The sequence below is a fragment of the Oncorhynchus gorbuscha genome, linkage group LG01 (assembly GCF_021184085.1).
Source record: "Oncorhynchus gorbuscha isolate QuinsamMale2020 ecotype Even-year linkage group LG01, OgorEven_v1.0, whole genome shotgun sequence".
Lineage (NCBI taxonomy): Eukaryota > Metazoa > Chordata > Actinopteri > Salmoniformes > Salmonidae > Oncorhynchus > Oncorhynchus gorbuscha.
In genome coordinates, this window is record NC_060173.1 from 11,533,950 (window position 1) to 11,555,645 (window position 21,696).

Consider the following 21,696-nt stretch of genomic DNA (forward strand, 5'->3'; position numbering starts at 1 on the left):
CTGGAGGCCATTGACAACTCCCCTCCTCTGTGCTCATAACTCCTCTAAATATTTTTTTTGGGGGGAAGGTGTTGTATTTGTTTTTAAGATAATGTGTTGACATTTTGTCTTGATTAGACTCGAGTAGAAAGGTTTCTATTAGTTTATGAGACACATTTAGGTCATTATAGTGTAGCGTATAATGTCTCTGAGAATCCATTACTTGTGTCTGTCTGTCTGTCTGTCTGTCTGTCTGTCTGTCTGTCTGTCTGTCTGTCTGTCTGTCTGTCTGTCTGTCTGTCTGTCTGTCTGTCTGTCTGTCTGTCTGTCTGTCTGTCTGTCTGTCTGTCTGTCTGTCTGTCTGTCTGTCTGTCTGTCTGTCTGTCTGTCTGTCTGTCTGTCTGTCTGTCTGTCTGTCTGTCTGTCTGTCTGTCTGTCTGTCTGTCTGTCTGTCTGTCTGTCTGTCTGTCTGTCTGTCTGTCTGTCTGTCTGTCTGTCTGTCTGTCTGTGTCTGTGTGTGTGACTTCTCTACTTTATCTTGGTAATGGGGTAATGGGGATGAATGTTTTTGTCAGTGAGGGCTGTGCTCTGCTCTGCTTCACACTTCTCCCCGTCAGTAGCTGACATTAAGCCTGGTCTGAAGTTCATCAGACAGGACAGAGAGAGAGTCTGGCTCTGTAAGCCCCTCCACTCCTCCGTTCCTCAACCACAAAACAAGGATAATCTGCCGTCACTAAGAACCACCACTCAGGCATCTCCCCTTCTCCAAATACCCATATCACTCTCAGCCATCTCCCCCTCTCCAACTACCGACATCACTCTCAGGCATCTCCCCTTCTCCAACTACCCACATCACTCTCAGCCATCTCCCCTACTCCAACTACCCACATCACTCTCAGCCATCTCCCCTACTCCAACTACCCACATCACTCTCAGCCATCTCCCCCTCTCTATCTACACACATCACTCTTAGCCATCTCCCCTACTCCAACTACCCACATCACTCTCAGCCATCTCCCCCTCTCTATCTACACACATCACTCTCAGCCATCGCCCCTTCTCCAACAAACCAAACTACGCAAATCACTCTCAGCCATCTCCATCTACCCACATCACTCTCAGCCATCTCCCCGCTACAAATACCAAAACTACCCAAACCACTCTCAGCCATCTCCCCTTCTCCAACTAACCAAACTACCCAAACCACTCTCAGCCATCTCCCTTCTCCAACTACCCAAATCACTCTCAGCCATCTCCCCTTCTCCAACTACCCAAATCACTCTCAGCCATCTCCCCCTTTCCAACTACCCACATTACTCTCAGCCATCTCCCCTTCTCCAACTACCGACATCACTCTCAGGCATCTCCCCTTCTCCAACTACCCACATCACTCTCAGCCATCTCCCCTACTCCAACTACCCACATCACTCTCAGCCATCGCCCCTTCTCCAACAAACCAAACTACGCAAATCACTCTCAGCCATCTCCCCCTCTCTATCTACCCACATCACTCTCAGCATCTCCCCTCTACAAATACCAAAACTACCCAAACCACTCTCAGCCATCTCCCCTTCTCCAACTAACCAAACTACCCAAACCACTCTCAGCCATCTCCCTTCTCCAACTACCCAAATCACTCTCAGCCATCTCCCCTTCTCCAACTACCCAAATCACTCTCAGCCATCTCCCCCTTTCCAACTACCCACATTACTCTCAGCCATCTCCTCTTCTCCAACTACCCACATTACTCTCAGCCATCTCCCCTTCTCCAACTACCCAAATCACTCTCAGCCATCTCCCCTTCTCCAAATACCCAAATTACTCTCAGCCATCTCCCCTTCTCCAACTACCCAAATCACTCTCAGCCATCTCCCCCTTTCCAACTACCCACATTACTCTCAGCCATCTCCTCTTCTCCAACTACCCACATTGCTCTCAGCCATCTCCCCTTCTCCAACTACCCAAATCACTCTCAGCCATCTCCCCTTCTCCAAATACCCAAATTACTCTCAGCCATCTCCCCTTCTCCAACTACCCAAATAACTCTCAGCCATCTCCCCTTTCCAACTACCCACATTACTCTCAGCCATCTCCCCTTCTCCAACTACCCACATTACTCTCAGCCATCTCCCCTTCTCCAAATACCCAAATCACTCTCAGCCATCTCCTCTTCTCCAACTACCCACATCACTCTCAGCCATCTCCCCTTCTCCAACTACCCAAATCACTCTCAGCCATCTCCCCTTCTCCAAATACCCAAATTACTCTCAGCCATCTCCCCTTCTCCAACTACCCAAATAACTCTCAGCCATCTCCCCTTCTCCAACTACCCATATCACTCTCAGCCATCTCCCCTTCTCCAACTACCCACATCACTCTCAGCCATCTCCCCTTCTCCAACTACCCACATTACTCTCAGCCATCTCCCCTTCTCCAACTACCCACATTACTCTCAGCCATCTCCCTTTCTCCAAATACCCACATCACTCTCAGCCATCTCCCCTTCTCCAACTACCCACATCACTTTCAGGTATCTCCCCTTCTCCAACTACCCATATCACTCTCAGCCATCTCCCCTTCTTCAACTACCCATATCACTCTCAGCCATCTCCCCTTCTCCAAATACCCAAATCACTCTCAGCCATCTCCTCTTCTCCAACTACCCACATCACTCTCAGCCATCTCCCCTTCTCCAACTACCCACATCACTCTCAGCCATCTCCAACTACCGACATCACTCTCAGCCATCTCCCCTACTCCAACTACCCACATCACTCTCAGCCATCTCCCCTTCTCCAACTACCCACATCACTCTCAGCCATCTCCCCCTCTCTATCTACACACATCACTCTCAGCCATCGCCCCTTCTCCAACAAACCAAACTACGCAAAGCACTCTCAGCCATCTCCCCCTCTCTATCTACCCACATCACTCTCAGCCATCTCCCCTCTCCAAATACCAAAACTACCCAAACCACTCTCAGCCATCTCCCCTTCTCCAACTAACCAAACTACCCAAACCACTCTCAGCCATCTCCCTTCTCCAACTACCCAAATCACTCTCAGCCATCTCCCCTTCTCCAACTACCCAAATCACTCTCAGGCATCTCCCCTTCTCCAACTACCCACATCACTCTCAGCCATCTCCCCTTCTCCAACTACCCACATCACTCTCAGCCATCTCCCCCTCTCTATCTACACACATCACTCTCAGCCATCGCCCCTTCTCCAACAAACCAAACTACGCAAAGCACTCTCAGCCATCTCCCCCTCTCTATCTACCCACATCACTCTCAGCCATCTCCCCTCTCCAAATACCAAAACTACCCAAACCACTCTCAGCCATCTCCCCTTCTCCAACTAACCAAACTACCCAAACCACTCTCAGCCATCTCCCTTCTCCAACTACCCAAATCACTCTCAGCCATCTCCCCTTCTCCAACTACCCAAATCACTCTCAGGCATCTCCCCTTCTCCAACTACCCACATCACTCTCAGCCATCTCCCCTTTCCAACTACCTACTTCACTCTCAGCCATCTCCCCTTCTCCAACTACCCACATTACTCTCAGCCATCGCCCCTTCTCCAACTACCCAAATCACTCTCAGCCATCTCCCCTTCTCCAACTACCCAAATCACTCTCAGCCATCTCCCCTTCTCCAACTACCCACATTACTCTCAGCCATCGCCCCTTCTCCAACTACCCAAATCACTCTCAGCCATCTCCCCCTCTCCAACTACCCAAATCACTCTCAGCCATCTCCCCTTCTCCAACTACCCACATTACTCTCAGCCATCGCCCCTTCTCCAACTACCCAAATCACTCTCAGCCATCTCCCCCTCTCCAACTACCCAAATCACTCTCAGCCATCTCCCCCTCTCCAACTACCTACTTCACACTCAGCCATCTCCTCTTCTCCAACCACCCACATCACTCTCAACCATCTCCTCTGTGCAACTACCCAAACTACTCTCAGCCATCTTCTCCAACTACCCAAATCAATCTCAGCCATCTCCCACCATAGCTAAAATAACTTTCTGAGAAATGAGAATAGAGAAGAGGAATAAATAAATGCCTCATTCTGTGAGAGATGTCCACATGCAGGAGCTGTCCATTCAGGCTGTTGTGAATAAGTGTGTTGCCATTCAATCATGTCTAATGGGATTTGCTCTCTGTGTGTATTTAGGACACTGGCATTTGTTTTTTTTCCTTAATCAGGATGTTAATCTGGGAGGATGGTAGTCTAGAGATCATATGTGTTGTTACCTTCATCAGGATGTTAATCTGGGAGGATGGTAGTCTAGAGATCATATGTGTTGTTACCTTCATCAGGATGTTAATCTGGGAGGATGGTAGTCTAGAGATCATATGTGTTGTTACCTTCATCAGGATGTTAATCTGGGAGGATGGTAGTCTAGAGATCATATGTGTTGTTACCTTCATCAGGATGTTAATCTGGGAGGATGGTAGTCTAGAGATCATATGTGTTGTTACCTTTATCAGGATGTTAATCTGGGAGGATGGTAGTCTGGAGATCATATGTGTTGTTACCTTCATCAGGATGTTAATCTGGGAGGATGGTAGTCTAGAGATCATATGTGTTGTTACCTTCATCAGGATGTTAATCTGGGAGGATGGTAGTCTAGAGATCATATGTGTTGTTACCTTCATCAGGATGTTAATCTGGGAGGATGGTAGTCTGGAGATCATATGTGTTGTTACCTTCATCAGGATGTTAATCTGGGAGGATGGTAGTCTAGAGATCATATGTGTTGTTACCTTCATCAGGATGTTAATCTGGGAGGATGGTAGTCTAGAGATCATATGTGTTGTTACCTTCATCAGGATGTTAATCTGGGAGGATGGTAGTCTAGAGATCATATGTGTTGTTACCTTCATCAGGATGTTAATCTGGGAGGATGGTAGTCTAGAGATCATATGTGTTGTTACCTTCATCAGGATGTTAATCTGGGAGGATGGTAGTCTGGAGATCCTGAATGTGACCAGGGCAGACGAGGGGCGCTACACCTGCTTTGCTGAGAACGACCGGGGCAAGGCCAACAGCACAGGCTTCCTCTCTATCACAGGCAAGCTGCATGCACACACACACACACACACACACACACACACACACACACACACACACACACACGCACACACACACAGACACAGACACTGCACACACACACACACACACACACACACACACACACACACACACACACACACACACACACACACACACACACACACACACACACACACACACACACACACACACACACACACACACACGCACACGCACTACACGCACACAGACACTACACGCACACAGACACTACACGCACACAGACACTACACGCACACAGACACTACACGCACACAGACACTACACGCACACAGACACACACACACACACACACACACACACACACACACACACACACACACACACACACACACACACACACACACACACACACACACACACACACACACACACACACCCACCACAGGGCAGCTGCCCTGCCCTTCTCTGAACCAGACTCATAAACTCATTATTCACACATAGAAACACCCATCTGACCTCCAGCCCGTTAGCCTCCTCTGACTGAGTTTATGGACTTCAGGGGACCAGTGATGAAGGTTAAGAGCCTTGCTCAAGGGCACAATGGCAGTAGGTAGCACATGGCATATTGAAGCCAGTAACCCTCTGGCTGCTGGTTCATCTCTGGGATTCAAACTGGGAAACATTGTTACTGTGTAGCCTTGAGGCTAGCGCCACTGCACCATCATCACTACCATCGCTCGCACATAGAACGCCTATCTGACCTTCATCAGTCTTATGAGACTGAGTTATGGAGTCCCAGGAGGCGGGGTCTCAGGGGGCAGGGTCTCAGGGGCGGGGATTCCGGGGTTTGGTTCAGGGGGCGGGGTCTCAGGGGGGGCGGGGGGGTCTCAGGGGGGGCTAGGGGCGGGGGGGGCTTGGTCTCAGGGGGCAGGGTCTCAGGGGCGGGGCTTCGGGGGGATTGGTCTCAGGGGGCAGGGTCTCAGGGGGCTGGGCTTCAGGGGGCGGGGTCCCAGGGAGCCAGTAGTGATACATGCTATCACTCTATTACTCACCCCTCATAGCCAACACCTCAGATGAGATCTGACAAGGTTTTTTTGATAGGATGTACAATTTTGAACTTAATGAACTGTGGACAGAGCCCCTGTTGTGATTAATACCTTACCCTTCAACCCCCTCTACTGGTCAGATATGATCACTGCCACTGCCCACTGCTCCACCTCTTGTTCACATCAGCGCATTCTTACACAGACTCTCTCACTCATAGGATGTTGGTGGCACCTTAAGGACTGGAGTGGAATCAGTGGAATGGTATTAAATACACCAAACACATGTTTGATGCCATTCCATTTACTCCGTTCCGGCCATTATTATGAGTCGTTCATCCCTCAGTAGCCTCCACTGTTCTCACGCGATACAAACAACAAATATTTCCCTACGTTTTAGGTCTGAAAGACCAGGCTGGTATTAGTGAAGAATTCTTTATCACGGTACATTAAATGCTGATTTTTGCACATTGTTCTTCTAATCGGGGCGGCAGGGTAGCCTAGTGGTTAGAGTGTAGAGGTGGCAGGTTAGCCTAGTGGTTAGAGTGTAGAGGTGGCAGGGTAGCCTAGTGGTTAGAGTGTAGCCTAGTGGTGGCAGTGGCAGGTTAGCCTAGTGGTTAGAGTGTAGAGGTGGCAGGGTAGCCTAGTGGTTAGAGTGGTAGAGGTAGAGTGTAGAGGTGGCAGGTTAGCCTAGTGGTTAGAGTGTAGAGGTGGCAGGGTAGCCTAGTGGTTAGAGTGTAGAGGTGGCAGGGTAGCCTAGTGGTTAGAGTGTAGAGGTGGCAGGGTAGCCTAGTGGTTAGAGTGTAGAGGTGGCAGGGTAGCCTAGTGGTTAGAGTGTAGAGGTGGCAGGGTAGCCTAGTGGTTAGAGTGTAGAGGTGGCAGGGCAGCCTAGTGGTTAGAGTGTAGAGGTGGCAGGGTAGCCTAGTGGTTAGAGTGTAGAGGTGGCAGGGTAGCCTAGTGGTTAGAGTGTAGAGGTGGCAGGGCAGCCTAGTGGTTAGAGTGTAGAGGTGGTTAGCCTAGTGGTTAGAGGTAGAGGTGGCAGGGTAGCCTAGTGGTTAGAGTGTAGAGGTGGCAGGGTAGCCTAGTGGTTAGAGTGTAGAGGTGGCAGGGTAGCCTAGTGGTTATAGTGTAGTGGTTAGACGGCAGGGTAGCCTAGTGGTTAGAGTGTAGAGGTGGCAGGGGTTAGTGGCCTAGTGGTTAGAGTGTAGGGAGCCTAGTGACAGTGGTTAGAGGTTAGCCAGAGTGTCAAATAGCCTAGTGGTTGTAGAGGTGGAGGGTAGCCTAGTGGTTAGAGTGTAGAGGTGGCAGGGTAGCCTAGTGGTTATAGTGTAGGGACGGCAGGGTAGCCTAGTGGTAAGAGCGTTGGACTAGTGACGTGAAGGTTGCAAGTTCAAATCCCCGAGCTGACGAGGTACAAATCTGTTCCTAGGCCGTCATTGAAAATAAGAATTTGTTCTTAACTGACTTGCCTAGTAAAATAATCGGCAAGAATGCACATTGCTGTTAAGGCTGACCAGCCCTTTTTTCACCAGAGGCCACTAAGATCACCTTGGCTCCTTCCAACGCGGACGTGACGGCGGGTGAGAGCGCCAGAATGCAGTGTGCCGCATCACATGACTCAACGCTGGACATCACGTTCGTCTGGACCATGGACGGCCGCTCCATCGACTTCGACCGGGACGGGTCCCACTATGAACGCAACCCGGTAAGAGATTTAAAAAAACAGGCCAGAAATCTTAGCGTTGACGGTTCAAATCCCGGGTATGGCTGAAATATTCCTTTGGTGTACTATGCTGTACTACTTATAATAACACTATAACTCCCTGATACCCATTTAGCGTCAGTTACTAAAAGACCCATGGACTGCTGACTGCTGACGCCCTGTATACTATATCAGTTTAACTGCAGTTTCCTTTCTCGTACATTATGAATGACGTGACCCACTCTCTGCCAGAAGAGTCTCAGCATTAACCAGCAGACAGCATTCAACATCTGTCATTCCACAGACTGGAGGCATGCACCACTCTCTATAATGGTTTCTGATTGATGACCTTGCATAGCAGTGTACAAGGCTTATTATCCGACTCTCATAAAAATTGCTACGTTCTCCAGTTGATGTTATTTATGTAGCATCAGAAGAGTAGAACTCATTAGAGTAAAGTGAGTTAATATAATGCTTCTATTATATTCTCAATGGGAGAATTTCATACCTGGGATTATAATGGCTGTCATTGTAAATAAGAATGAGTTCCTTACTGACTTAAAGCTGGAATCCGTAGTGCTGAAACTGCCACGTCTGTTTTGGGATATTACAATGACAAAAGAAGTTTGTCATAAGGTGAATGCACCAATTTGTAAGTCGCTCTGGATAAGAGCGTCTGCTAAATGACTTAAATCTAAGTTAACGCAAACAACCAACACGGTTTTCTCCCTTAGACATCATTTCACGAGCGATAGAACACTGGAATATGTACTGCAGCTATTTTTACCACACCGCTCTCCACCGTTTAGTCAACAAAACAAAGGCGCTAAAAGGTGAACAGGGCTGCTATTTCCCCTAATGCGGATTCCATATTTAAATAAAGGTTAAATTAAGTAAATATATGCATTATTTTGTATTTTTCTATTGGAGGTAGAGTTAGTTAGCGCTAGTCTGCTATACATGCTCCAAAACGCTGGTATTCTTTCATCTATATCTTGTCTCCATCTTCTTTTCCAATAGTGAGCCAACACGTTTTCAGCACTTTTATTTACATGACTGATCAAAACTCGTTTTCTCATGTTCTCTCTTCTCTCTCTGCAGCAGACATACAGTATAGTGAGCAATATGTTTGGAACATCAAATCTGAATAAAATTGTAGTATTGAATTGCAATACATATTTCATCGTGAGAATCGCAATACATATTGGCATCTAAGTGACAGTGATAATATTGTATCGTGAGGACCATGACAATTCCCTAGCGAAAGGCTCCTGCAGATATTCTGCAGGCTACTGTTGTAAAATATTCTGTCTATGAAATCTTCCCATTGATAATACTACAGATCCTCTATGTTATATTGTTCAAACGAAGGGCAGGAGGGTTGACAGTGTTATATTGTTCAAACGAAGGGCAGGAGGGTTGACAGTGTTATATTCTTCAAACGAAGGGCAGGAGGATTGACAGTGTTATATTCTTCAAACGAAGGGCAGGAGGGTTGACAGTGTTATATTCTTCAAACGAAGGGCAGGAGGGTTGACGGCCCCACGGTAAAGGCTCCCTGTAGTTCTCCTGATCTGGATGTTCAGATCGCTGTATTCCTCCTATATGTAGTACCATGAGTCTGGCAAACAAGACTATATCCCTCAGGACTCAGGAAGTTGCAGTCTTGGTATAGTAGCTCCCATGCTAGCCCTCAGTACTCAGGAAGTTGCAGTCTTGGTATAGTAGCTCCCATGCTAGCCCTCAGTACTCATGAAGCTGCAGTCTTGGTATAGTAGCTCCCATGCTAGCCCTCAGGACCCAGGAAGTTGCAGTCTTGGTATAGTAGCTCCCATGCTAGCCCTCAGGACTCAGGAAGTTGCAGTCTTGGTATAGTAGCTCCCATGCTAGCCCCCAGGACTCAGGAAGTTGTAGTCTTGGTATAGTAGCTCCCACGCTAGCGGGCTAATTAAAAGTGCAGGGGGCACAGCTGTCATAGCAGGAGTTCATGCTACTGTTTCCAATGGCCATAGTGTTACTATTATCAAAAACCTATAGATTATACCAATAGACCGTGTGACACCACGCTACACTTACAATAACATCTGCTAACCATGTGTATGTGACCTATAAAATGGGATTTGATTTGACATAAAGAGTGTTGTGGAAGAGTAGGTGCTTGCAACAATTCATTTAAATTGAGTCAATTCATGAAGTAAAATGAAATACAAACCATGGCTTGCACTAACTGAAATGGTTGTACTAATTGAAGATTGTACTGTCCTGTTCAGAATGGTGGGTCCAGTGGAGAGCTGATCATCAAGAACACCCAGCTGAATCACTCTGGACGTTACACCTGCACCGCCCAGACCCCCGTGGACAACGTCTCTGCATCCGCTGACCTGGTCGTCAGAGGTACGTCACATGTACACGCACACACACACACGCACGCACACACGCACGCACACACGCACGCACGCACACAGACGCGCACGCACACAGACGCGCACACACACACACACACACACACACACACACACACACACACACACACACACACACACACACACACACACACACACACACACACACACACACACACACACACACACACACACACACACAGACACAGACACAGACACACAGACACACACAGACACGCACACACACACACACACACACACGCACACACACACAGACGAGCACGCACACACACACACACAGACGCGCACGCACACACACACAGACGCGCACACACACACACACAGACGCGCACGCACGCACACACACACACACACAGATGCGCACGCACACACACACACAGACGCGCACGCACACACACACACACACACACACACACACACACACACACACACACACACACACACACACACACACACACACACACACACACACACACACACACACACACACACACACACACACACACACACACAACTAGAGTTGGGTGGGAGGTGGGTGAGGGCTAGATGATTGATGCACATTTTCTCACTCTCTCTGTCCACCCTGTGTTTTGTCTCATTTCTGCTCCATATATTGGTTTATTAATCAGACATCTCATTTCTGCTTCGTCTATTGGTTTATTAGTCAGACATCTCATTTCTGCTCCATGTATTGGTTTATTAATCAGACATCTCATTTCTGCTCCATATATTGGTTTATTAATCAGACATCTCATTTCTGCTCCATATATTGGTTTATTAATCAGACATCTCATTTCTGCTTCGTCTATTGGTTTATTAGTCAGACATCTCATTTCTGCTTCGTCTATTGGTTTATTAGTCAGACATCTCATTTCTGCTTCGTCTATTGGTTTATTAAAGAGACATCTCATTTCTGCTTCTCATATTATTAAGGTAAGATGAGCTGCCCTCTGAAGGACACAGCAGCACCTTCAAACTAAACTCTTACTAAACTCTCACAGAGGGGGTGTCATAAAATAGCCTGCAAAAATTGTATTTTTACTACTTTATTGGGCACAAATAACTGTATGAAGTGTGTGTGTGCATGCGTGTGCGCGTATGGGTGTAAGGGGTTATAAGTCCATCCAGAGTAACCAGACCGTGAGTGCTTTACTGGCTAATTGTATGAAGTGTGTGTGTGCATGCGTGTGCGTGTGTGGGTGTAAGGGGTTATAAATCTATCCAGAGTAACCAGACCGTTAGTGCTTTACTGGCTAATCTGCCAGGTCCGTGGCTCCGTCACAGTGGTGGAAATTCCACTGTAGGAGTAAATGTCTTCTGTCCTGGAGCCTGGTCAACCACTGAGGAGGAGGCACATGTTACAGTCTCACACCATGGCATTTTTAAACACACTGCTGTATATATCTGAAAAAGGTCTCCCGGAAAGGATTTTTATGTCGCCTCCTCAAAGAGCTTGAGAATGTAATTCTCCGGTGTTTGTGTTCTTTGGTAGCCAGAGAACTGTCTCTTTTTAGTCATTTCGGTTTGGCATTCTATTTCCCTTGAAGCTAACATGTGTGAACTAAACTCCTACAGTACGTTTCCAAGGTGATGTCTGTCATACTGTACTCCATAATGCCGCCATGATGATTCATGTTTTCACCTCCACTATACCTGCTGAGTGAAGCCTTGTCTTTACAGCCCCTACACTACTCCCATAGACTCCTAAATATAACCTTTCTCTCAGTGGAAAAAGTCTCTTCAGAATGAGGCTAAGAGCTCTAGCAGAGAAAGCAGTAATCCTGTATGTGTCCCAAATGGCACCCTATTCCCTATATAGTGCACTACTTTTGACCAGAGTCCTGGTTAAAAGTAGTGCACTATAAAGGGAATAGGGTGTCATTTGGAACGTAGAGTCTGTGTGCGGTGATCCTCATCGTGCCCTCGTGGTGGTTCTTTTGAAGCAGGGGCTGACAGATGGGCAGGTAAATGGGCTCAGGCTACGACGACGATCCCAGAGTACAGTCAAATCAAAACAAGGCAGAGACCCTGGCTTGCTTAAATGGAGTGTCAACACACAGACAGGAAGGAGACGAAAGATGACCATTTATCAATTCTGACAACCAGGAAGTAGATTTAGATTACACCAGAGAAACAGCTCACAGCACCTGTATTTTACTATCACCATCTCATTATTATTGTATCTGAATATGTCTGCAACGTATTGTTGTCTTTCAATGGGGGAAAAACAGAAAAACGCAGTGGCTTAGAATTCTGTGTTTGACTGTTAAATGATCCTTTTCTCCCAAACTAGTCTGTCCCCGGAGCTTGTCCCATTGCACAGACCCTGGCCTGCACCGAGACGGATTCAGAGCTTGCTATATTCACCAGTCCGCTTCCACACAACAATACAAAAAGCATGAAAATTGACTCATTTGTGTGAAAGATGTCACTAATATGTTCCAGTAAAACAACTCCGGCACGCACGCACGCACGCACGCACGCACGCACGCACGCACGCACGCACGCACGCACGCACGCACGCACGCACGCACGCACGCACACACACACACACACACACACACACACACACACACACACACACACACACACACACACACACACACACACACACACATATCCTTCATTCTCTGGCAGTCTACAGTCTAATCACCTTAGTTCTCTGGGTGGTTTCTGTGGCAAACATGAAAGAGCAAATCCTGCTTGATTTCTAGGGCCGTCTGAGGCTAAAGCTGTGGGTTGAGAGAGAGGGAGATTGTCAGAGAGGGAGTGACTCAACCCAACAGTCTGGGTTTTCTATTAGACAGTCTTTCTAGTCCTCTCTCTCTCCTCCAGGAAGGGCAAAACTACCAAGAAAAATAGTAGATTAAAAATGTCTCTCTCCCTGGCTTTTAGGCTTGGTTGATTTGTCAATACCCTAAGTAATGTGTTAATCCACCAATCTAAGACTGAATGATCTGGTAAAAGTGTAACTTCAGTGAAAATGCCTGGTTTTGTTGTGCTGTTTTACAGCCTGGTTTTGATGTGCTGTTTTAAAGCCTGGTTTTGATGTGCTGTTTTACAGCTTGGTTTTGATGTGCTGTTTTACAGCTTGGTTTTGATGTGCTGGTTTTGATGTGCTGTTTTTATGCATCAAACAGATTCCATTATTGTAGTCTTAGTAGGCAAGACATCTTGCCAAGTCTTCTTCCACGAGCAGGATATTGAAACATTGGTTAATCTTGTTGGTTTTGTTTTGGATTATGCCTATTTGCTGTGTATTTTTGTAACAATTATCACCCATCAAACCTCTCAACCCCCCCCCCCCCCCCCAGGTCCCCCTGGGCCTCCAGGTGGGGTACGTGTGGAGGAGATCAGGAACAAGAGTGTCCGTCTGATCTGGAGCAGTGGGGCAGACAACCACAGCCCCATCTCTAAATACACCGTCCAATGCCGGGACTGGTTCTCTCAGGAAGACTGGAGAGATGCCACCACATGTGAGTTAAATAAATACCACCATCCATATTGTAGACTGGTCAAATAAATACCCTAAATGTGTAGGTCTGATCTTGCAGTATGTGCCGCCACTTTAAGAAACCATACCAGTTTCTCCTCTCCAAGCTTTTCTGTCTATCCAACAAAATACATCAAATAAACCCCATGAACACCAACGACTGGTCAAATAAACCGGAGCGTCGAACAGAGCTCTGGCTAAGAGCTACATAGATAGACACATGGTGGATCTCCAAAAGAAGCAAACCGTGCAGAGACTGAAACCACACATCAGTTCCTCACAGGCACCAAGTCCTAGGTCAGCTTTTACACAGATTGCAAAACAAAGTGCTGTGCGTTAGTCTTTAGGCGCTGTACTGTAGCACCGATGTAATCCAACTTGTATGAAAAAGACGTCCACGTGCTGGCAGCGTTTTAACACACAATCTTATGCTCATTTCTCTGATACTTCTCTGAGGTGATACTATGGGTTTCTGTGTACAGTGCAATTCCTCACAATCTGCACACAATACCCCATAATTCAAAGCAATTCAATGTTTTTTAATCATTTTTGGTAATGTTAGTCTCCCAGTCCCTGCCACTGATAAACATCCCCACAGCATGTTGCTGCCACCACCATGCTTTACCGTAGGCATGGTCCCAGGTTTCCTCCAGACGTGACGCTTGACAGTCACTTTAGGAAGAGTCTTGGTGGTTCCAATCTTCTTCTATTTAAGAATGATGGAGGCCACTGTGTTCTTGGGGACCTTCAATGCTGCAGAAATATTTTGGTACCCTTCCCCAGATCTGTACCTCGACACAATCCTGTCTCGGGGCTCTACGGACAACTCCTTCAATCTAATGGCTTGGTTTTTGCTCCGATATGCATTGCCAACTGTGGGACCTTATATAGGCAGGTGTGTGCCTTTCCAAATAATGTCCAATCAATTGAATTTACCACAGGACTCCAATCAAGTTGTAGAAACAAGGACGATCAATGGAAACAGGATGTACCTGAGCTCAATTTCGAGTCTCAAATCAAATCAAACTTTATTTGCCACATGCGTCGAATACAACAAGTGTAGACTTTACCGTGAAATGCTGAATACAACAAGTGTAGACTTTACCGTGAAATGCTGAATACAACAAGTGTAGACTTTACAGTGAAATGCTGAATACAACAAGTGTAGACTTTACCGTGAAATGCTGAATACAACAAGTGTAGACTTTACAGTGAAATGCTGAATACAACAAGTGTAGACTTTACCGTGAAATGCTGAATACAACAAGTGTAGACTTTACTGTGAAATGCTGAATACAACAAGTGTAGACTTTACAGCGAAATGCTGAATACAACAAGTGTAGACTTTACCGTGAAATGCTGAATACAACAAGTGTAGACTTTACCGTGAAATGCTGACTACAACAAGTGTAGACTTTACAGTGAAATGCTGAATACAACAAGTGTAGACTTTACCGTGAAATGCTGAATACAACAAGTGTAGACTTTACAGTGAAATGCTGAATACAACAAGTGTAGACTTTACAGTGAAATGCTGAATACAACACGTGTAGACTTTACAGTGAAATGCTGACTACAACAAGTGTAGACTTTACCGTGAAATGCTGAATACAACAAGTGTAGACTTTACAGTGAAATGCTGACTACAACAAGTGTAGACTTTACAGTGAAATGCTGAATACAACAAGTGTAGACTTTACGTGAAATGCTGAATACAACAAGTGTAGTGAAATGCTGAATACAACAAGTGTAGACTTTACCGTGAAATGCTGAATACAACAAGTGTAGACTTTACAGTGAAATGCTGACTACAACAAGTGTAGACTTTACAGTGAAATGCTGAATACAACACGTGTAGACTTTACCGTGAAATGCTGACTACAACAAGTGTAGACTTTACAGTGAAATACTGAATACAACAAGTGTAGACTTTACCGTGAAATGCTGAATACAACAAGTGTAGACTTTACCGTGAAATGCTGAATACAACAAGTGTAGACTTTACCGTGAAATGCTGAATACAACAAGTGTAGACTTTACCGTGAAATGCTGAATACAACAAGTGTAGACTTTACCGTGAAATGCTGAATACAACAAGTGTAGACTTTACCGTGAAATGCTGAATACAACAAGTGTAGACTTTACCGTGAAATACTGAATACAACAAGTGTAGACTTTACCGTGAAATGCCGAATACAACAAGTGTAGACTTTACCGTGAAATGCTTACTTACAAGCCCTTAACCAACAGTGCAGTTCAAGAAGAATGTAAATTGTCAATGTAAATTGTCCGGTGGTGATTTTTATGAGTTGTTCAGCAGTCTAATGGCTTAGGGGTAGAAGCTGTTGAGGAGCCTTTTGGTCCTAGACTTGGCGCTCCGGTACCGCTTGCCGTGCGGTAGCAGAGAAAACAGTTCATAACTTGGGTGACTAGAGTCTCTGAAAATGTTATGAGCTTTCCTCTGACACCGCCTATTATATAGGTCCTGGATGGCAGGAAGCTTGGCCCCAGTGATGTACTGGGCCGTTCGCACTAGCCTGATGGTCAGATGCAGAGAAGTTTCCATACCAGGCGGTGATGCAACCGGTCAGGATGCTCTCGATGGTGCAGCTGTAGAACATTTTGAGATTCTGGGGGCCCATCAGGAAGTCCAGGATCCAGTTGCAGAGGGAGGTGTTTAGTCCCAGGGTCCTTAGCTTAGTGATGAGCTTTGAGGGCACTATGGTGTGGAACGCTGAGCTGTGGTCAATGAATAGCATTCTCACATAGGTGTTCCTTTTGTCCAGGTGGGAAAGGGCAGTGTGGAGTGAGATTGAGATTGCGTCATCTGTGGATCTGTTGGGGCGGTATGCGAATTGGAGTGGGTCTAGGGTGTCCAGGAGGATGCTGTTGATGTGAGCCATGACCAGCCTTTCAAAGCACTTCATGGCTACCGACGGGAGTGCCACAGGGCAGTAATCATTTAGGCAGGTCGCCTTCGCTTCCTTGGACACAGGGACTATGGTGGTCTGCTTGAAACATGTAGGTAGTACAGACTTGGTCATCGAGAAGTTGAAAATGTCAGTGAAGACACTTGACAGTTGGTCCGCGCATGCTTTGAGTACACGTCCTGGTAATCCGTCTGGCCCAGCAGCTTTGTGAATGTTGACCTGTTTAAAGGTTTTGTTCACATCGGCTACCGATGGTGCTCTCGTGCATGCTTCAGTGTTGCTTGCCTCGAAGCGAGCATAAAAGGCATTTAGCTTAAAAGGCATTTAGCTCTTCTGGTAGGATCGGGTCACTGGGCAGCTCACGTCTGGGTTTCCCTTTGTTGTCCGTAATAGTTTTCATGCCTCGCCACATCCAATGAGCGTCAGAGCCGGTGTAGTAGGATTCAATCTTAATCCTGTATTAACACTTTGCTTGTTTGATGGTTCGTCTGAGGGCATAGCGCGATTTTTTATAATCGTCTGGATTAATCTCCATGAAATCGACAGCTCTAGCCTTTAGCTTGATGTGGATGTTGCTTGTAATGCATAACTTCTGGTTGGGATATGTACGTACAGTCAATGTGGGAACGACATCATCGATGCACTTATTGATGAAGCCGATGACTGAGGTGGTATATTCCTCAACGCCATTGGATGAATCCCGGAACATTTTCCAGTCTGTGCTGCAAAACAGTCCTGTAGCGTAGCATCCGTGTCATCTGACCACTTCCGTATTGAGCTAATCACTGGTACTTCCTGCTTTAGTTTGTAAGCAGGGATCAGGAGGACAGAATTGTGATCAGATTTGCTGAATGGATGGCGGGGGAGAGCTTTGTATACATCTCTGTGTGTGGAGTAAAGGTGGTCTAGGATTTTCTTTTCCCTTGTTGCACATGTCCCCGGCCACTAGGAGCGCCGCTTTTGGGTGAGCATTTTCGTCTTTGCTTATGGCTTTATAGAGTTGGTTGAGAGCGGTCTTAATGCCAGCTTCGATTTGTGGTGGTAAATAGATGGCTACGGATAATATAGATGAGATCTTTCTTGGTAGATAGTGTCGTCTACAGCTTATCATAAGGTACTCTACCTCAGGCGAGCTATACCTCGAGACTTCTTTAATATTAGACATCGCACACCAGCTGTTATTGACAAAAAGACCCCCCCCCACCCCTCGTTTTACCAGAGGTAGTGTCTTCGTTCTGCCGGTGCATGGAAAATCCCGCCAGCTCTATATTGTCTGTTTCTTTGTTCAGCCACGTCTCGGTGAAACATAAGATGTTAGTTTTGATAGGATTTTCTTAATAGTAGGTCATCAATTTTATTTTCTAACGATTGCACATTAGCAAGGAGGATGGAAGGCATTGGGAGTTTACTCACTCGCCTACGGCTTCTCAGAAGGATCCCCGATCTGCGTCCCCTTTTCCGCCATATTTTCTTCACGCAAAATGCGTGGATCTGGGCCTGTTCCAGTGAAAGCAGGATATCCTTCTCATCGGACTCGTTAAAGGAAGACGTTTCTTCCAGTCCGTGGTGAGTCATCGCTTTTCCAGAAGTTATTTTTGGTCATAGGAGACGGTAGCAGCAGCATTATGTACACAATAAGTAGAAAAAGAAGTTACACAAAACGCAAAAAAATAACAAAATTGCACAGTTGGTTGGGAGAAGGTAAAACGTCGGCCATGTTCTTCGGCGCCATCTTTAAGTCTCATAGCAAAGGGTATGAATACTTATGTAAATAAGGTATATAAATAAGGTATTTTCAAAACATTTGCAAAAATTACTTAACCTGTTTTTACTCTGTCATTATGGGGTATTATATGTAGATTGATGAGGATTTAAAAAAAAAATCTATTTCAGAATAAGGCTGTAACTTAACAAAATGTGGAAAAAGGCAAGAGGTCTGAATGCACTGTATCTCTGTCTTTGTAGCCCCTCCGGATGTGGAAGGCAATGCAGAGACAGCCACGGTGGTGGACCTGTTTCCCTGGACAGAGTATGAGTTTAGGGTGATAGCCACCAACACCTTGGGGACAGGAGACCCCAGCAGCCCCTCTCCCAAAGTCACCACGTTGGAGGCTGGTAAGGGTAACATAGCTGCTGCTGAACCATCATGGCATCCTGAAGTCTTCGCTACCCCAGCTAATGCCTAGGCTATAGCTCAGCAGACTAACACAGGAGATCTGGTTTTTAGTTTAACATTTGAAAATGTAGGCCTAAAGTAACATTTCTAAAAACAATAATATTTGCTTGAACACATCTTACTAAACCAGTGGTGGAAAATGTACCCAATTGTCATACTTGAGTAAAAGTAAAGATACCTTAATTAATAGAAAATGACTAAAGTAAAAGTGAAAGTCACCCAGTAAAATCGTACTTGAGTAAAAGTCTAAAAGTATTTAATTTTAAATATACGTACTTAAGTATCAAAAGTAAATGTAAAATATAAATAATTTCTAATTCCTTATAATAAGCAAACCAGACAAAAAACTGCTTCAGTAGTACTTTCAAGTATTTTTACTTAATTAAGTACTTTACACCACTGTACTAAACCATGACAGATGAGTTGACAGAACACATCTTACTAAACCATGACAGATGAGATTAGAAGATGGAAAGCCAGTGGGACATCGGTCCCATAGGACCATTTAAGGTGTTGAAACTGGCAGCACTAGAGACATTGATGTTATGTTATAAAGCTGACGCTGCATCAGTACTAGTGCCAACTGAAGGTTACAGTATATGTTGTTTGGCATTATGCTGTGTGGAAAATGGCCAGTGTTCATGACAAGTCTCAGATAAGGACTAGGATCAGTTTGACCTTTTTTTGATCGTAATGAATATGATTATATCGACAGGCAGGACCTGATCCTAGATCAGCAATCTGTGGTCAACTATCCTAGTTCAACACTCAGATGTGCTTTGTGAATACTGGCCTGTGAATGTGAACTCAGAGCTCGGCATCTCCTGTCTCGTTGTAGTTCCCGTGGTGGCGCCCTCAGACATTGGCGGTGGTGGCGGGACCAGCAAGGAGCTGACCATCACTTGGACGGTAGGTCTAGGATCATCTAGCCAAGATGCCATCTTTATTTCTGTCTCTGCCAGTGGGCCACAAACTCAGCTTTTCTCCTAAATCTGATCTGACAGCAGCCAGCCAATGGAAACAAGCAAGAACAGACGTTTGATTTCAATTCAAATTAAACTGCAGCATGTGCAAGATGCATGTTTTTTTTTTCTTCTGCTATGCCCTTCTTGCAAGGCAGTGCTGAATAGCTATGTTAGCTATTTCTACATTTTAGCAGATGCTCTTATCCAGAGCCAATAGAGTTGAGTACCTTGCTCAAGGGCCCATTGACAGATTTTTCACCTAGGGATTTGAACCAGCGATCTTGCGGTTACTGGCCCAATGATCTTAACCACTAGGCTACCTGCCACCCATTCCTAGAGGAAGCTATGTTCCTGGAAGAAGAGGAGAGAATAGATGTCAGACCACAGCACGTCCATAACAGTACGGCTTGAAGGAATGACTGTCAACCAGAAGTGCTTTTGTACGGCATCATGAATCCTACAGCAGTTGGTTGATGTGATGAGGCTTGTGTTTAAAGGTCAGGTGTGTGTGTGTGTGTGTGTGTGTGTGTGTGTGTGTGTGTGTGTGTGTGTGTGTGTGTGTGTGTGTGTGTGTGTGTGTGTGTGTGTGTGTGTGTGTGTGTGTGTGTGTGTGTGTGTGTGTGTGTGTGTGTGTGTGTGTGTGTGTGTGTGTTAGCAGTTCCTGATGCATTTACATCATGCAGGACATTTGGTTTGATGGGGCCTGAGCCAAGCTAGGGGATTAGGCTGGTTTAAGAAATCAAGGAAGTGAGGCAGGGGAGAGGCTGGATAGGCTGGTTTAAGAAATCAAGGAAGTGAGGCAGGGGAGAGGCTGGATAGGCTGGTTTAAGAAATCAAGGAAGTGAGGCAGGGGATGAGGCTGGATAGGCTGGTTTAATAAATCAAGGAAGTGAGGCAGGGGAGAGGCTGGATAGACTGGTTTAATAAATCAAGGAAGTGAGGCAGGGGAGAGGCTGGATAGGCTGGTTTAATAAATCAAGGAAGTGAGGCAGGGGAGAGGCTGGATAGGCTGGTTTAAGAAATCAAGGAAGTGAGGCAGGGGAGAGGCTGGATAGGCTGGTTTAATAAATCAAGGAAGTGAGGCAGGGGAGAGGCTGGATAGGCTGGTTTAAGAAATCAAGGAAGTGAGGCAGGGGATGAGGCTGGATAGGCTGGTTTAAGAAATCAAGGAAGTGGGGCAGGGGAGAGGCTGGACTTATAATAAGGCTGTCATAACTTTGGAATAAACAGTCTCTTAGAGACACAGTTGTTATGATAACTAGAATAATATTATATATTATATAAAGCAGTTTAAGAGAGATTATAGCTCCTTATTTTGATCCTGGAAATTTTCTTGTCACTTGGCATAACTCTGTCAGCAAGGATGGACCATCAAGAGGTGACACCGCCTGTCGATAGACAGGTCCTGTGTGGATCGTTCTCTTATTGTTAATGTCTCTTTCCCGTTCCCTCTACCTTCAGCCGGTGCAGCCGCAGTACTACTACGGCCGCAACTTTGGCTACATCATCGCCTTCAAGCCCCACGATGTCTACGAATGGATGAAGGTGACTGTGGCAGACCCCGAGGCTAAACACTATGTCCACAAAGACTCATCCATCCCCGCCTCCACAGAGTTCCAGGTCAAAGTCAAGGCTTTCAACATTAAAGGAGAAGGACCCTATAGTCTCACGGCTGTTATCTACTCTGCACAAGACGGTAAGCACAGATCTAGGATCAGCTTACTCCTCATGGAAAGCCCAACCTTAATTATGCGTGGGAAAACAGAAAAACGGACCACAGATCATTGTACTCTGTCCGCAGCATAGAGAGACGGGGGTCTCTTCAGAAACCCCTCCCTCCCTCCCACCCTCAATTCCCTCCTCACCTCCCTCCCTCAATTCCCTCCTCACCTCCCTCCCTCCCTCCCACCCTCA

The 21,696-nt window shown here is 46.1% G+C and overlaps 1 protein-coding gene across 4 annotated transcripts in view; it reads left to right on the forward strand.

Annotated features, from left to right (window-relative positions):
* LOC124033114 (contactin-1a-like) overlaps window positions 1-21,696 on the forward strand; it is a 149,263-nt gene that overhangs the window by 119,569 nt on the left and 7,998 nt on the right. For all 4 annotated transcript variants that reach the window (XM_046345054.1, XM_046345074.1, XM_046345061.1 and 1 more), the window contains 7 exons: window positions 4,939-5,066; window positions 7,626-7,798; window positions 10,066-10,189; window positions 13,533-13,694; window positions 18,607-18,756; window positions 19,656-19,726; window positions 21,244-21,478. In XM_046345054.1, the coding sequence (XP_046201010.1) occupies window positions 4,939-5,066; window positions 7,626-7,798; window positions 10,066-10,189; window positions 13,533-13,694; window positions 18,607-18,756; window positions 19,656-19,726; window positions 21,244-21,478 (1,043 nt within the window). The remainder of the gene's footprint in view (window positions 1-4,938; window positions 5,067-7,625; window positions 7,799-10,065; window positions 10,190-13,532; window positions 13,695-18,606; window positions 18,757-19,655; window positions 19,727-21,243; window positions 21,479-21,696) is intronic.